Source organism: Myodes glareolus, chromosome 9 (assembly GCF_982192425.1).
Source record: "Myodes glareolus chromosome 9, mMyoGla1.1, whole genome shotgun sequence".
Lineage (NCBI taxonomy): Eukaryota > Metazoa > Chordata > Mammalia > Rodentia > Cricetidae > Myodes > Myodes glareolus.
The window spans coordinates 45,298,858-45,315,642 of NC_142034.1; the positions used below are offsets into that span (position 1 = coordinate 45,298,858).

Consider the following 16,785-nt stretch of genomic DNA (forward strand, 5'->3'; position numbering starts at 1 on the left):
AGCCAGCGCGTGTGTAGTCAACTCTTGCTTTATTCCAGGGGGTTTGGTCCCCATAGCACCTTTGGGGGCCCGCTGCGTCACCTCGGGCGTTTGCCCTACCCCCGAGCACAAATCCCAGTGTTTGCCCTGAGTCCTTTCCTAGTCCCGCCTCGGTAAGATGGGGGTAAATTAACCTAGCTCGAAAGTTGCAAAGGTTCAGTGCTGTTCAACGTCACTAGTGCATGGACAGCAAAGTCCCCGGCCTTCCCCAAGGGGAATCACTATTCAGGGAAGAGCCCAGAAACCTGAAAATAAAATTCCAGAGCAACACAGTGTCTGACATATCATCCCCGATTCTGGGGTTACTGTCCGTTTTAGGAAACAGTAGTTATTTCCTTTCATTAGGAAAAGGGCTGTTTAGGACATAAGAGGTCCCAAAATGTAACTACCGAGGTAAATGTGGCAACCCCTCAGTGCCCAGGCACCCAGCTGAGACTTTAAGAGGGGTACCACGTACTACAGAAGCATTCTAGTCTGTGGGTCAGGAAAGTTAGTGTGTGGGCTCAGCCTTCACCTGAATTCTTCGCTGTTTCAATTGAGACAAGTCTGATGAGCCCTGAAAGCTATGAGAAGGTCCAGAAATTGTGGTTTTCTCAGAGCTGGGGACATTCAGGGATGATGGGACCCCTGAATCCTGAGGGTGGGGCTCTTCATCCGGGTCATCATCATCCTCTCCAGGCTCAAGGCCTGCCAACTTCTTGGTAGCTTTCCATAGCCTGTGGGCAGCCTGGTCATCTCTAGCAGCTGGGGAGACCTCCTCCACATGGCAGTTGGCGAAATATCTCCCACTGAGGGGCTCAATGCCCTCCTGCAGAGCACAGTACAGGGGTGTCTGGGCACCCCCTTGAGGTGCCCTGAGTACCAGCCAAGCCAGTGGACGCAAAATAGGACACAGCCATCCAGGAAGGTGACGCAGGAAGAGCTCCGAGTTCACAGGTCCTGTGGGCAGGAAGAAAAGGAAGAGCTGTGGAGGCAGGCAGTGGGAAAACATCTAGGGGCAGATAGCACAATCTGGATCCAGGGGAAGCAGATTAGTATCTACCAGGTAGTCAGGACCCCCATAAGGTGACCCATTTCCTACCGGAAGTCTACCATCCTAATGACCCCAGGTTGTGGTCACTCTGTGTCCTCTGCTACCCAATCTCCATCATTCATTTAGCTCTTTTTGTTGTTTTGTTTTCTTGAGACAGGGTTTCTCTGTGTATCCCTGGCTGTCCTCAAACTCACAGAGATCCACCTGCCTCTGACTCCTGAGTACTGGGATTAAAGGCATGCGCCACCATCACTGCCTGGCTTTAGCCATCCATTTTTAAGCACCTAGCATATAGCAGCCACTATTTTGAACACTAGGGATCTGTAATTGTAATAAAAGCTTAATAAAGGTTAGTATTATTGCCACTGTAATTACAAAGAGGCCTTGGGCAATGGTTTTCTAAAACGCAGTTTGGAGATCTGGACAGGGCAGATGTTCGCCTGTTGTAACTTATTGTCTAAAGATGAGGAGGATGATTCACTATCTTTTTTTCTTAAAAGATTTATTTATTATGTATATAGTGTTCTCTCTGCATGTATACCTGAAGACCAAAAGAGGGCACCAGATATCATTACAAATAGTTGTGAGTCACTATGTGGTTGCTGGGAATTGAACTCAGGACCTTTGAAAAAGCAGCCAGTGCTCTTAACCTCTAAGCCATCTTTCCAGACCTATCTTCTTTTTAATCAATTATTTTGCTCAGAATAAAAGCTTCAGTAAACCGCTCTGTTCTCCTCATAGACATCCTACAGCACAGCAGCAATTTCTGCCTTTGCACTTGTATCTGCTTTCTGAGCTTCAAAGGTGTCTGTCTCATTCAGATCTGTGCTCAGTTCTTTCCCTTATAAACGTCTTCCTTGACCGTCACTGACAAAACACAACATTCTATCTGAGAACGCTCTCTCTTCCTGTTTATCTTTCCTCTTCGGTCTGTTATCACCCGTCATTGGATAGGAGGGTAAGGTCTGTGGTTTTTTTGTGCTTTTTTTTTTTTTCAGAGAGTCAGGGTTCTCACTATATATGCCGAGTGCTGGGATTAAACATGTGAGCCACCACATCCGGTAGATCTTTGTTTTCCTTTGCATAATTTTTAGGTCCTGGGGATTAAACCCAACAGCTCCACACCAAGGTTGGCTCATTGCTTTTGTCCCAGCACCATAATGCCTATTATATAGTGGATACTCATAAAGAAAGGGCTCCTTGACTGAGTGGTAATTTATCATTATCATCATCATAATTTTTTTTTGGATGGTGCTGGTGATCAAACCCTGGGTCTCAGCTTGACATGGTGGCTATACTTGAAATCTAAGCATGAGGCAAGACAACTGGGATGAATTTGAGGCTTGACTGAGTTATATAGAATTCCAGGCCAACCTGGGCTCCAGAGTAAAACCGGTGTCTCAAAACAATAACAAAAACCGCTGGGTGGTGGTGATGAACGCCTTTAATCCCAGGACTCGGGAGGCAGAGACGGGTGGGTCTCTGTGAGTTTGAGGTCAATCTGGTCTACAGAATGAGTTCCAGGACATCCAGGGCTGTTACACAGAGAAACCCTGTCTTGAAAAATCAAAAACAAACCAAACAAACCAAAAACCAGGGGCTAAAGAGATAGCTCCGTGGTTAAGAGCACTTGCTTCTCTTGTAGAGGACCCAGGTTGGTTCCCAGTACCTACACAGATGATCACAGTCATCCCTAACTTCAGTTCTAGGAAATCTGGCCTATGGGGACACCACATACACACACACACACACACACACACACACACACACACACACACGGCATATATACATGCAGGCAAAACACTAATACACACACATTACAAAACAAAACAAAAAACTTAAAGCCAGGCATGGTGACCCACACCTTTGATCTCCAGTACTCTGGAGGCAGAAGCAGGTGGATCTCTGAGTGTTTGAGGCCAGTCAAGGCTACATAGTGAGAGGCTGTCTCAAAACCAAACCAACCAACCAACCGAACACCCCAAGCTTAAGTAAGCAAGCAAATAGTAAGTAAGTAAACAAACTCAGGGTCTGGCCTATGCTAAGGCACGTGTTTTACCACTGAATTACAGCCCTGTTCTTATCCCCAGCAAGTGGTCAGCATCCAGCCTTATAGGTAGAAAAGGAAGTACACAGGTGAGAGAGAGCCTGGCTCCAGGATCAACGAGAAACAGGCTTTCTCCTTGACCATGTTTGCATCCTATGACTCATCAGGAGATGGGGGGGGGGGAGTGAGGGGGGGGCACAATGTAGTACAAAGGTGACAGAGAAGCAATTAGAAGCAATCAGGCCTCACCTGGGTGAGCTGCATAGCAGGTGACACCAGTGCCCTCAAGCTGGGTGGCAAGCTCCCGGGCAAACAGTACATTGGCTAGTTTGCTGTCGGCATATGCCCGCAGCTCCTGTTGCCAGCCCACCACTGGGCAGTCTAGACGTGTGAAGTCGAGACGACCACGCCGGTGGGCAGCTGAGGACACTACCACCACACGACTGGGGGCACATGACTTCAGGCGGGGTAGTAACAGGTGTGTCAGCAGAAAAGGGCCAACATGGTTCACTCGCAGAAGCAGGTTAAAGGCCTCCCGAGTCCGGCCACAGGAACTGATCCCTAGGGCAGAAACTAGGCATGAATTGCTGTTTCAGGTGCCCCATGGGTCTCACGGAATCCCCAGCTGTGAGATGTGTCTGCTGGCCCCTGGTAGGGCCAAGCTGGAGGGACTACCTCTCCAGGCCACCAGCCACCCACCCCTGCAGGGCCTACAGCTTCTCACCTGCATTGTGGATAAGGATGTCCAGCCTTGGTTCAGAGCTCAGGAAAGCAGTGGCAAAGGCCTGTACTGAGGCCAGACTGGCTAAGTCCAAGACCATGAAGATAACCTCATTGTTTCCACTCTCCTGTGGGGCAGCAAGGGCTAGGATTGTTACCAGGTACCTCCCTTCTCCCTCTTCCCAGGCACCTGAGAGCCTGCCCGCTAGGACTAAAAGCTGCCCCAGTGCATCAGCGTGTAATGGGTGTGTGGATTCAGATCTCAACCTTGCCTCTCATTAGAGTGTGACTTCAAACAACATACTTAATCCTTTGGGCCTCTGTTCTCTCACTGTAAAATGAGATAATAATAATACTTCCTACTGAAAAAAAAAAGAGTTGTGAAGATCAAATCAGGTAAGGTACATGTTATATCTGGTGTAGTGGCATACACTGGTTATCCTAGTTACTGAGGAGTTTGAGGCAAAAGGATCATGAGTTCAAGACTTGCCTGAGCTACAGAGTTAATACATGTAAAATATTCAGCCAGTATCATCCCCCCATCCATTATCATTTACCTTAAAATCTACTACATGCAGCCTTGTGCCTGTTGTAGACAGCCTCTGCTCTGTAGCCCAGACTGCCTTGGAACTCATGAGCTTCCTTCCTCAGCCTCTTCTGCTGGGATTACAGGTGTGTTCCATGTGTACCATGAACTGTACAGACAGCTGCAACTGTCTTCTTAACAGACTTTGGTCTTAAGTACTTTTTTTTTTTTTGAGACAGGGGCTTACGATGTGGTCCTGGCTGGTCTTGAACTCACAGAAATTCACCTCTCAAGTACTAGGATTATAGGTATGTGCTACTGAGACTGACCCTCTTAGTCTTGTTCTCTGCAGTCTAGGTACCACACAACTATAAGTAATTCATTCCAAAAAGCCATCGGGATTGTCCAGAGCCTACTAAGGAGTCTTCCTGGAGTACAACTGTCTTAAACTCCTCAGTGGGATCCGTAAGGGCCTCCCGAAGCTGGCCTTGGCTCAGAGCCCCTTTAGGACATTCCTCTTTTCATTCCCCACTCCCCTCCCTAAGTCTTCAATGAGACTCCCTTGTCTCTGGGCATTTGCACTTTCTGAGGCTTTTCATTAGCCTAGCCCTTCCTTCCTTCCTTGTCTTTCCTCTGCCCAGGATGGCCTTGAGCTCCTGGCCCTGTGCCGGGACCACGCGTGGTCATTAACTCTTTCTGATCCTTAAACGTCTCGAGACTAGAGACTCCTTTCTTGAGTAAGAAAGGAGTAAGCCTCCTCCGGCGGGGGTTTGGTTCTGATGTTCCTCCCCTGTGTGTCCACTGTAGTGCCTGCATCCTCTTCAGTGTTCAGTTTTAGAGACAGTGCGGCTGCCTCTCAGATCTTGATTCCTCGCGTCGCTCTGCTCCGCCCTCCGTGTCCCCCTGTGGCCTCACCTGGCGGAGGTCGAAGACAGCCGCCTCCCCGCGCTCCCGGCTGCGGCAGGCCAGCACCACGCGTGCTCCCCGGCGCGCCAGCTCCAGCGCTGTCATCTTCCCGATGCCGCTGTTGGCGCCTGCGGGCGGCGGGCGGGAGCCAGCTGAGCCGGTCGGGCCGCGGCCACCCGCCCGGCCTCCCCGCCGCCCGCCCGCGCGAACTCACCCGTGACCACGGCCGTGCGGCCCCGCAGGCTGCCGATGCCGCCGCACGGTGGGGCCTTCACCAGGTTGTAGTAGACAAGCACGTAGGCGCCCAGCAGCAGCCCGGCGCCCAACAGCAGCGTCTCCATGCCGGCTGTGCTCCGGCTCCCGACCGGGCCTCGTCACTCCCGCCTCGGCCTCGCGAGGGCGGCGGCAGGCGGGACGCTTCTGGGCAGGGGTGTGCGCGCGCGCGTGGGCCGTGCGGGCGCCCCCTAGGCGTGCGTCTGCGTGCCCTGGCGGCGTGCCTGGGCGAGGATCTTGGGGCCCTGGGAGCGCCCCCTAGGCTCGTGAACTCCCGGGAGCGCGTGCCAGGTATGTACAGGAAACATCTGTGTGAGGGCCTGGTGGGAGTGTGCATACCCATGACCTTAATTTAAGATCACCGCTCACGGTTTGGGCGTGCTTCTGGATTCTGGGCGCGCGCCGGTGTGAGATCACTGCGTAGGTGTCTGTGCCCATGGCGGGAGTTCCTCCAGGCTGTGCATGCATCTGTAGTCTCCTCCAACGCGTGTGACTGAATGAACATCTCTGTTTACTCTAGGTGTGAGTATGTAGTTCTGTGTCTCAGTCTGGAGTCCTGTGTACATGAATGGGCCTGTGCGTTTGGAGTCAGGTCCTGGATGCTTTCATCTCAATGAATCAATTCTTTTTTCTTTTGTTTTTTTGAGACAGGGTTTCTCTGCACAGCCTTGGCTATCCTGGAACTCTCTCTGTAGACCAGGCTGGCCTTGAACTCAGAGTTCTGCCTCTGGAAGTGCTAGGATTAAAGGTGTGCGCCACGACTGCCCGGCCTCAATGAACCGATTCTTTAATTTCTCATCCTTTCATCATCTAGCCTTCAAGCATCTAGGTACAGGCCATTAAGGCTTCTCAGCAAGGCACTGACAGGCTTGTCGGGATCCAACCATGTGACTTCTTGACTACGACTCCACCCCTTTCTCTCTCGTTTTTTTTTCCCCCCTTGGTTTTTCGAGACAGGGTTTCTTCTGTAGCTTTTGGAGAATGTTCTGGAACTAGCTCTTGTATCCCAGGCTAGCCTCGAACTCACTGAGATCCGCCTTCCTCTGCCTCCCGAGTGCTGGGATTAAAGGTGTGCCCCACCACCGCCCTGCTTTCTCTCTCGGTTTTTGAAGTGGTTTCACTAGGTCTTAAACTCAAGATCCTCCTGCCTCAGCCTCCAAAATGGTGGGTATTACAGGGATGCTCCTCCATCTCTAACCCCTGCCTTCCAAAAGGAAGAAGCAGTGAAAATATTAGGAGGTAATTTGTCTCTGGAACAATCTTCACAGGTGGCAGAAATTAAGTAGACACTGGATTACTGAGGTGAAGAAGTGACTGAGGGTGAGACGGGTTGGCCAGCTAGGGAGATGTGGCTTTAGGCACTCATGGCAGGACCTTGTCTAGGACAGTGACTTGACAATCATGACATGCTTAGCACTGTGGATAACCTATTGACATTGAGCAAAATACAAAGCTTCTGCCTTTAGGGGTTTAAGTCTTTCCTGCAGCGGAAGTAGAATGGCCCAGTCAAAACTATACTTGTATTTTGGAGCCAGGGTCAGATTTCTGAGACCAGAGGAAACTCCCTATTTAACTGTTCAGTGTACTTGGAGCACATTTATAGATGCTGTGGATGTAAAACATCCTCGAACCCCACCACTAGACTAATAAATGAATAGGTACCACTTAGAATAGTGCCAGAACAGTCTTCTAGGAGACTGTGCTCAGGAAGAACTTCCACCTTGGATGATGCAGAGTATTTTCTGATGAGAACAGCAGTAAAGTCATTCAAGCTACACTAAAGAGTCTCAGTCTAGAGAAGCAAGCAGTTCTCAACCTGTTGGTCGAGATCCCTGTAGTGTATATGTGGGGGACTGAGGGGGAGTCACATATCAGATATTTACATTACAATACACAACAGTAGCAAAATTAGTTAGCAATAAAATAATTTTATGGTGGAGTGTTACCACAATATAAGGAATTGTGTTAAAGAGTCTCAGCATTAGGAAGGCTGAGAACCACTGCTCTAGAGAATGGATTTTACCGCTATTAACACTTCTCCAGAGAAACAGCACCCCTAAAAGCCAAGCGCCCACCTTTCCGTTTCCCTCATCCAACTGAGGCTCATTCCTCTAACATTTTCCCTCTCTACCAAGCTTCCCTTGGAGGCTACTTGAGATCAATAATTGTTCAAAGAGTACAAAAAATGAGATCCCAGGGAAGGTCCCCTCTAGGGGTGATGACAGGTAGGACAGACAGGCAGAAAACATAATTTGAAGTATTTTTGGTTTTTTATATACAGAATACAGGAAAGTTTCTGTAAAGTCTAAAACATTACAATTACTATGTACATTGGTACTAGTCGTGGAGAAGAAGGAAGGAGCTGGGGTGAGGAGGAAGAGCAGTGGCAAGAGAACAAAAAAGGACACAGAACAGGTTTACGACAAAAACGCCTTTGCTACAATAGACATTGGAGAAAAACACTCTACCACATGTACTGTACAGTTCTTAAAAACATTGAAAAAATGTCATCACTAGATGTATTTACACAAAATCCAAATACACTTTTCCTTATTTGAAATAAAATAGATGGACAGCCAGAAAAAGAATTCATTCCTCATTTGTCCATATACACAGTAGCTACCTGTAGTGCAACCGCTGCGGAAGGGAGAGTAACTTGTAGGGTGGGAACCACGGAAGGGGGTGGGTAGCGATCTTTATATTAAATAAAACAATGATATTGTATAGATTTTGCTGTATGAAAACTGTATTTTTTCTTTTAATATAAAACTATTGTCACTGCCACAAAATAGAACAAGTTTCTGATTATTTTACAACAGCAGGCAGGCGGTCGGGGGGGAGGGAGCAGAAGGCGGGGAAGGGGTGTGCTGGAAGTGTCCAGACCAGGGTCTTCCCCTCCCTGCCCCCCGCTGTTCCTCAGCTCGGGTCTGCCGCTTTCCCATGAAATGTTGAGTACAAATATATGTGCAAATGCCCCCTAGAACTTGAGAAAAGAAAAAAGTCTTAAAAAACAGTCAAAAGGTTTTCTTCATTTCATGCAAAGATTGTAGTTGAAGGGTTTCTGGTATAGAAAACACCCGGGCTTGGTTCGTGTACATTTTTGCATTGCAGGAGTCTTGGATGGGTGTCCAGGCCAATGACCTAGGGAACGGAGTTGGAGCGCAGCACAGGGCCCTGATGGGGCTTGAGAGATAGCTTCTCGGCCAAAACCCCATCCTGCAGCAGGCTGGCATCGCCTTTGGGCTGTTTGGTCGCAAACTCAGTGATGCTGAAGACGAACTGTAGGCAGCCCAGCTTGATGTAGCTGCCATGGTGCAGTAAGGCTGTGCCCTCCCAGCCGGCCCCACTGCCCCCGATCAAGCTTGAGCTGCTGGCTTTGCAACTGCAGGGTCTCCGCTGTGGCCCCTGGGCCTGGGAACTCATCATGGCTGCCTCCTCACTTGGCTCTTCATCCTGTTTCTGGTTTCGGTGGCGCCCTGGGAAAAAGGGGGATGATCATAGGAGGGGAACAGTGAACAGCTGACCTATCTGGGCTGATTGGCAGGACTGGGCCCCTGCATCTCCCCATTCTATATGCTACATGATCAGGGCTGAGGTATGCTCAGATAGGGCTGGTGGAGTCTCAAGTCCCCAGAAAGGTCTGATACATATGTGGGTGTTCAGCACTTGATTCTTGGTGACCTTTCCCAGGCCCACCAACAATGAGCTTGGCCAATGGGACTGGGAAGGCAAAGAACTGTAGGTCATTGACAGCATGGCAGAGCCAAGGTGACTGGGGCCTTAGCTGTGTGGTCACAGGCCTCTGCTCCAACTTACTGATGACACTCTGCACTTTGGCAACAATACTGCTTGGGGGGGTTGGCGGGGTCTTCTCAGAGAAGTCACATGAATACAGCACATTGTCCACCGTTGTCCCGTGCTCACTGTAGTTTAACAGCTCATAATGTTTGGTATTCTGGAGGAGGGGGAAGACACGATGTGTGGTTGCTGTGTGAAGCCTTGGGCAAAGGGGAGAGGACATAGAGCTTGCTGCTCTACCTGGCAAGCTCTCATACTCTTCCTCAGTTACAGCCTGGTTGTAGAATTCAAGACTCACCTCTTTGTGAAAGCCTGCTCTACTCACTCCATGTCCCCAAATCTCTCTGCTCTGCAGCACTACCCTCCCTGTTGACTTGATATCCACTGGCACATAATTATGATGAAATTCAGGGGCACATCTATTTTGGTTCCTTTCCCTGCTTTGAGGTGGCCTCCCTCAGCTGTTCCTGTGAGTACCGTTAGTTGCAATGATAGCTTGTTCCTGTAAACAGGTTGCCATGCCCTTTTATACCGAGTCTTTCTTCCAAGACAAACAGGAGGAGAGGAGAGGTTGCTCACTCTTGCCCCTTACCCAGAGCCCAATGCTAGGGAAAGATCTCAAGTTGGGAAAGCTCCCTCCCACCCATCTTTGCCCCTCACCTCATCGTAGAATATGCAGGCATGTTTCCCGGACACGTAGTTACAGTGACCATAGTTTGTAAGGCACACATCCATGTCAGCTCCTGCAAGGTGGCAGGAGTCAAGGAAAAGGCAGAGAATAGACTGTAAGGTGTATGTGTGGGGGGAGTGAAAGAGAAGGGAGTTAGCTTCTGGGTGGCCGCTAGTAGAAACCTCAAGGTAGCTTAAAAGCCCTCTTCTTTCATTTTTTTTCCTTTTCTATTCTTTTCCTCTTGATGATAGGTTAGTTTGGAACTCATGACCTCTTTGCCTCTGTTTCCTAAGTCCTGGGGTTACAGATGTATGTCACATGCCCAGCACTTCCCTGTTGTTCTAAAGCTAATATGCTGTAGGATGTGTGGCTGTTACCCAAAAGGAGCAGTGAGTTACTGAAGAGGATGGGGCATCTAAGTGGACACAACAAGGCCTTTAAGCCATATCACTTCGAAGGGCAGTATCAAGGATAAGGAGTGATCTGGGGTGTGGTGGGCTACTCCTGTAGTTTTAGTACTTGAGAGGCTGAGGCAAGAGGGCAGACCCGACTTTAAGGCCAGCATGGACCACAGAGGAGACCCTATCTTAAATCAGCAACAGGGTTATGGGTGAGCCTGTCACACCCTGGGATAGAAAGGGTCCTCTTTTTGAAGCCTTTCCCTACAGTGTTTCAGATGCTACCGAGCAGCAGTTAAAGCAAAAGGCCTGAGCCAAGGAAGTACCCCACTGGACTGTCTAGGTTCTTAGTCTCTCTTGTCTAGACAACCACTGCTTAGACCCATCAACTCCTGAAAGGGCTTCAGTAAGTGTTCATCAGACTGAAGATCCAGTGCCCCTCCCAGTTTCCTGGCTGGCTCACCTGTCCCGATGTAGAGGGTTCGATAGCACATGTTCACAGCTCCTCCCAACCCTAAGAGGGGGTAGAACACAGCTCGGGCCTGTACCTCCTTTCTTTGCACTACAAGACAAACATAGGGATAGGATCATTCAGAAACTCAGAACCTGTGACCCAAACATAAACCAACAAAATCTGGATCTTTTGCTGTGGCTTGGAAAAAATCTATTGTGTGACTCGTGAGCAAACTCACACCTGACCCAGAGGTGCTTCAGGGGAGGGTTCACCTCACCCACATTTCTAACGCAGGTTAGGAAGTATCTTCTTTGGAGATGGTCAGGACATTATACTTTAAGTTCCTGGGCTCCTGATAAGGAACTAATGGGGACAATCCAACTGATGACAAAGAGAACATGGAAAAACATAAGGCATAGGCCAGTGTTTCTCAAGCTTTAATGAGCACATCAACTGCCCATGAATTCTGTTGAAAGATAGAATTTAGTTGTACAGTACTTGTTCGGTAAAAGTCAATGGATCTGATCGCTAGGACCACAATCACCATCAACCCACCCACCCATTCACCAACAAAACTGATTTTGGATTTAGTTGGAGTAGGAGGATCTAGAACTTGCAAATTTGCACTCTGTGTGCGCCTACGCACACACACGTGATCACACATATATGAATAAACAACCTTTGGTGCTGCCGCTCATATCCCTTTCTTTTTTCCTTTTGGTGACAGGATCCCTCGCTGGCCTAGAATTTGAGAAGCAGACTAGGGTGGACAGCTAGTGAGTCCCAGGGATCGTCTGTCTACAGTTGCTCAGCTCTGAGATTATAAGTATGCACCACCATACCTGGCTTTTTAAATGTGGGTTCTAGGGAGTGAATTCAGGTCTCTAGAATATGTATTTGTAATAAGCTCTTGGGATTCTGATAGTACTGCATGGTACTTCAAGTTCCTGAAGCATCAAGGCTCTCTCTTAAGGGCTAAGAGCTAAGATAGAATTAAAGTAGCTCAAAGCAGAATGAACATTTGAGATGAATTTCCAGGAAGCTACTGTTTTTCTATTTCTCACCCTGACCCTTGGGAAACCCTTCTAATTACAGTATAAAAAGTAATCGAACAGAAAGCATACAACATATGCCCCAAAGTACTGGTAGCTGCTTTGCTGTGAATCAAATTGGACCCGTGTGAAAGACAGTTATGGCAAATTCCCCAAGTCTGATCAGAAAGTTGTTATTCATCTTGTTCATGCTGAGAAAAAAAATCACGGTACTTTATTAAACCCATCATAGGTACAAAGAGTTTGAGCTACTGAAAGCGGAGATTCTCCATGGAGCAAGGTGGTCATGCACACACATCAGACAGGAGATCTGATGGTGTGGTGGCAGGTATGTGCACGCGCACCTTCTGTGTGGTGCCCTCCGGAAGTCAGCGGATGTGTCCCAACACTGCCCGGTGAAGCTTGAACCCGGGAGGGGAAAAGCTGATGTATTCTCTGCAAGGCCAGAAACTTGATCAGCTTCTCATCCAACATATTTATCTCGATTTCTATCAACCAAAAAGAAAGATCAAAAAAGCTGAGAAATGAAATATGAAGTAGATAAAGGTTACAGGGCAAATCCAGCAAGTGACTTTTGTTCAAACAATATAAAGCCCAAAAGTGAGCATCTCGCAGGCCATTTACAGTGTGTGTGTGTGGGGGGGGGGGGATTGTGCAGTGGTTTCTTGTAGAAAGGTAGGCTAATTTTAAGTAAATAAAGGGCAGAACCAACAACCCCCAGTTGCCTGTGAGGCAAGGTCTGGATGGACCTTTTCTACCCACTCTGTGCAGAGATATTCATCTCTTTTTCTCTTTGACTTTGGGGTTCTCCACAGATGAAAGCAAGCAAGCTCCGGGTTCTGCTCTGCTAACAATGAGCAACCTGCCTAATGTGATTCTGTTCTTTTCCACTGGTTCAGCTTGGCTTGTTCTCCTTTTCTTCATCTTTGATTATATTTTGCATAAATCCAGAAGGCAGACAGGAGATGGAACCTTCTTTCCCACTCTTCTACCCAAATGGATACCGTGCACACCATCTCCTTATCCCTCTTCAAAAGGAGCTGAACACTACTGGGCTCCACTCACCTCCATTGACATCCATAAATGCTCGAAGTGAGTTGGTGAGGTCCACCATGGCAGTAGAGTTGGCTGGGAAAGAGGGTACGGTTAAAGCGCTTCCTATGGATAACGTGCCGGGGCTGACCTTGCCATCTGGGGACGGAGCAGGAAGACTGTTACTTACGTCGCCTGAGGGAAACCCACCGGTCCAATCCCCCATTGCTGAGACAGTTCTGGATTTCGGACCCAAGGTGATGTTCCCTTCTTGATTCTCAACCCATAGGCTCTGGAGCTCCTAGAGCTAAAAACGTGTGGTGAGGAAGGGTAGATGGAACAGTAACACACCCGGGCCGCAGGAGTTTCCAGAGCACTGACAACTGCTGTAGTTTACTATTCTGGGGCAAGCGGTGAGCTTGCTTTATTCTCTGGGCCACGACCACCCAACCTTGCTACCTCTACTCTTAACACGGCACCTGTCCCTGCAATTCCTGTCTGCTCAAGTACAACTGACAGTTTGCAAAATTTACTCACACTGGCATTACAGAGTAGGAGATAGAGCCAGGGGCTCAAAAGTGAAGAAATCACAGGCAGACTCCTGACTGACTATGAGGATGACTTGAGATCAGGTAGGGGGACCACAGAGGTGACAGCAGCATGTGAAACCTGGTTCAGATGCTGGGATCAGCAACCTTGAGGTCTAGAAACTGCCAGGGACAGCTGAGAGAACAAGTCTGTGCTGGGCTAAGTACAGACCTAAGGGATTTTCTTTAGGCATATGGTCGAGGGCAAGCTTCTGGGCCAGACCTGAAGCTGGGCTGCTTTCTGTCCCTGCTTCTCCAACATAAATGTTTCTCAAATGAGTTGGCTCAAAATTTGTGTCAGGTATGGATTTAGTGTTGTATGTCAATGCATACCCTGGACCTTAGACTGACCCAAGTAGTTCTGATAGCATATGCCTTCTGAAGTGATGGAACAGACAGACAGAAGACTAGGTCCAGAGGTGAAGGGGCAGGTGACCCAAGCTGCAGTTCCAGTATTGCCATTAATCTGGCAGGCCACCCCAAGGAAGTGACTTAAATTAGTGAGTACAGCCCCATCTTATAGCTGGGACAAGCCAACACAGTCTTTCTCCTGCCATAGAAACAAAGGGAAGAATGATCACTGATACAGAAGATGGAAGTATTCATTGGAATACTATGTTTTGGACTCTTAAGTCTATGTGCTAGTAAGAACACAGATTGTTCCTGATCATCTGGGGCTGAGAAATACTCACCTGATGATGGCGCTGGTGAGCAGAATCGTTGGTTGGCCCCTGTGGCCAAGATACTGTCTCCTGCAGCTTGTGGGGGAGTGAGCACCCGGGTGGCATTTGGGGGTGAGCCCAGAGACCTCGAATCTGTCAACGAAGGTCCTATCTGTGATTGGACAGTCTTTCTATGCAAAGTGCTGGTGTTCTCGATGCTGGCACAAGAGCTGGGGATGGAAGGGGGCAGGCTTGGGACAGGTACCAAACTCCTCTGGGGACAAGAGCTGGGGCCAGTGGCATTTTCTGTCTTCACAATGATGCCGACGGTGTGGTTCTGAAGCCCCCCAGTCGATGGTGGTGTGAGGGGCCGGGGCCAGCCTTGCCGGTGTGTGAGGCCTGGTAAGGGGGTGTTGGCGCCAGGAAGTCGCCGGGGATCCGTGGAATCAGTGGGGCTGCTGTAGAGGTGTGGGCCATTGGCTTTTACCTCTGTGTTCACTGGCCCATTGGCAGCCCCACAAGGGGTTTTCTTGGACTTTTCCACACAAGAACTGCAGCTGATGTCCTCTAGGGCCAGGGCTTGGTGGGGTGGAGAGCAGCCCAGGGAATTCTGGGTGCTAACTGCTGAGGGGCAGGACAAAGGGTAGTGGGAAGGTAGAGGTGCCTTGTCAGCGGTTTGCAGGGAGGTGGTGATTGAGCTGTCAGTCACAATAACAGGCTTAATATCAGCCTTCTCTGTCTGTTCAGAGTCCCAATGCGAAGGCATCTGCTTAGCAGATAAATGTTTCAATATGCTGCACTGGAGCGCAACAACACTACAGAGCCACTGCAATGGAAGGAGAGGAGAGCAGTGAGAGGCCTGGGAGGTGTTGGTCTATCCTGCCAGTGTCCAGGGCTACAGCAGAGCTGATAAGCACTGCTACCAAGGTTCCAACAAAAATGACCAGAAAGGGATCCCACTTTCATTCCCAAGAAAGACTTATTTATGCACTTGGCAGTACTACCTCAGTCAGTGAAACCTGAGATTCTCGTTCTGGCTCTGCCCTGAAAGCTTACTGTGATCAATCAACATTCAGCAAGCAACCCAGTATCTGCTGTGTGTCTGGCAGGATCACCTAACCTCTCTGTGGATCTGCTCATTTACTCCTTCAGTACAGACCTGCCCAGCTTGAAGCAACCGGGAACTAAGGAGGAGAGCAGCCTGTTTGACTGAAGTTCTCTTGCCTTTGGCATCTGAGCCTGGGATTCTCCATGGCCACTCAACTTTTAGGGGCTAGGGTGGACATAGGGTAGAGGCAGGAATGACAGACATTGGGGCCCTGGTGACACAGAAGAGAGACTGGACTTGGGAATCCCAATCCTGCTTTCACCCACCTCTTGCTGCTCTGCCTGGGTGGCTAAGTGCTCAGAGTTCAAAAGGTGCGTCTGTGATTCCTCAGGGATCCCATTGCAGATCAGCTCCCCATCCCGAATGGCCGCAGGTGCAATGAGAGGAGGTGGGAACTGGTACTGAGATTTTATAGCATCAGGAACCTGTTTAAGATAGGAGGAAAGATAGTGCCAATATGCCCAGTTGTATTCTGCCCTAACTAGATACTATTTCATCTGTAGTGCTGGTGCCCAAGGGACCATCTACTCTGTGTGATCCACTATGGACAACGAGGCTCAGTGTGCTACAACTGTTTTGGGTTGCTCTTTGACTCTTGCACAGATATCTTGTCCTAAAAAGTACAGAAATAGCAACAAAAGGCAGGGCTTTCATTGTTCTTCTTTAAGGTCCAAGGTCTTGCAGAGTTCTAAAGCTACCACATACTATCTTCTGTTTTTTTTAACAAATATGCAAGACTGACATATTTGGGCTTCAGGGTTGTCCAAGTTGTAGGTTTGTAGTATCTAGTGCCAATAGGCAGGGATGAATAGTAATTGAGAAATAAGTTAAATGAGGTTATATTCATGGGAGAAAAATTAAGCATGACACCTGACTAATATGAGCATTTAATTAATGTTAGTTTTCATCATCCATTCATGACTCATGAGACAAGAAGATTTTTTTGTTGCACAAAGAAAAATGACACACACTGATTTACATTATGTAAGAATGAAAAGTCACATAAAAAGTCATTCATACATTCAGCCAACATTATTGAGTGCCTCACAAGTCTGGCACTGTTCCAAATCCTAGAGGTCTAGAGATAAATATAAAATTTAAGCCTTGCTCAAGAAACTCATAGTCTAGTGGGGCAAATACAGAAATGTTATTATAATACAAGGAAATGCATTCTAGAGTACAGGGACATCTGAGGTGCTATTAAAACGAAAAAATGAGGTAGGTGTGGTACCATACATCTTTTAATTCCAACATCCAAGACGCAGAGACAGGCAGATCTCTGTGAGTTATAGCCAGCCTGGACCAAACAGTTCACAAACAAAAAGAGCTATCTTGAGAATGGTCAGTAAAGATGAGCACAGAGGCAAGGAGCACAGAGCTGAGAACCACCACCTAGTGCTATGGGTGTTCTGAAGCAACAGAGAGCAGAACACAGCTGCCCCTGCAGAAGATCTGAGAAGGTATCAGGTGACAGGTTTTC

General features: G+C 48.5%; 2 protein-coding genes across 3 annotated transcripts in view; both read right to left on the minus strand.

Moving 5' to 3' along the window:
* Positions 1-10: 10 nt before the first annotated feature.
* Positions 11-5,698, minus strand: Dhrs13 (dehydrogenase/reductase 13). Its single transcript, XM_085695404.2, has 5 exons — positions 5,486-5,698; positions 5,281-5,399; positions 3,844-3,967; positions 3,369-3,680; positions 11-978 (listed from the first exon to the last, which is right to left on the minus strand). The coding sequence occupies exons 1-5, from the start codon at positions 5,610-5,612 to the stop codon at positions 530-532; spliced, it is 1,131 nt and encodes a 376-aa protein (XP_085551530.1). The 5' UTR covers positions 5,613-5,698; the 3' UTR covers positions 11-529.
* A 2,097-nt stretch (positions 5,699-7,795) lies between these two features.
* The window catches only part of Phf12 (PHD finger protein 12), a 47,938-nt gene continuing 38,948 nt past the window's right edge, over positions 7,796-16,785 (minus strand). For both annotated transcript variants that reach the window (XM_085695396.2, XM_085695395.2), the window contains 8 exons: positions 15,572-15,730; positions 14,228-15,023; positions 12,982-13,107; positions 12,261-12,404; positions 10,874-10,972; positions 10,003-10,085; positions 9,361-9,499; positions 7,796-9,020 (listed from right to left, as the gene is read on the minus strand). In XM_085695396.2, coding sequence (XP_085551522.1) covers positions 8,686-9,020; positions 9,361-9,499; positions 10,003-10,085; positions 10,874-10,972; positions 12,261-12,404; positions 12,982-13,107; positions 14,228-15,023; positions 15,572-15,730 — 1,881 coding nt within the window. In that variant the 3' untranslated portion in view covers positions 7,796-8,685. The remainder of the gene's footprint in view (positions 9,021-9,360; positions 9,500-10,002; positions 10,086-10,873; positions 10,973-12,260; positions 12,405-12,981; positions 13,108-14,227; positions 15,024-15,571; positions 15,731-16,785) is intronic.

Coding starts and splice junctions, on each gene's coding strand:
- Dhrs13 (XM_085695404.2), bottom strand. CDS start 5,612: ATGGAGACGCTGCTGTTGGGCGCCGGGCTGCTGCTGGGCGCCTACGTG. Junction 5,400..5,485: donor CCGCACGGCCGTGGTCACGG/GTGAGTTCGCGC, acceptor CGCCGCCCGCAG/GCGCCAACAGCGGCATCGGG. Junction 3,968..5,280: donor CTGTCTTCGACCTCCGCCAG/GTGAGGCCACAG, acceptor GCTGCCCCACAG/GAGAGTGGAAACAATGAGGT.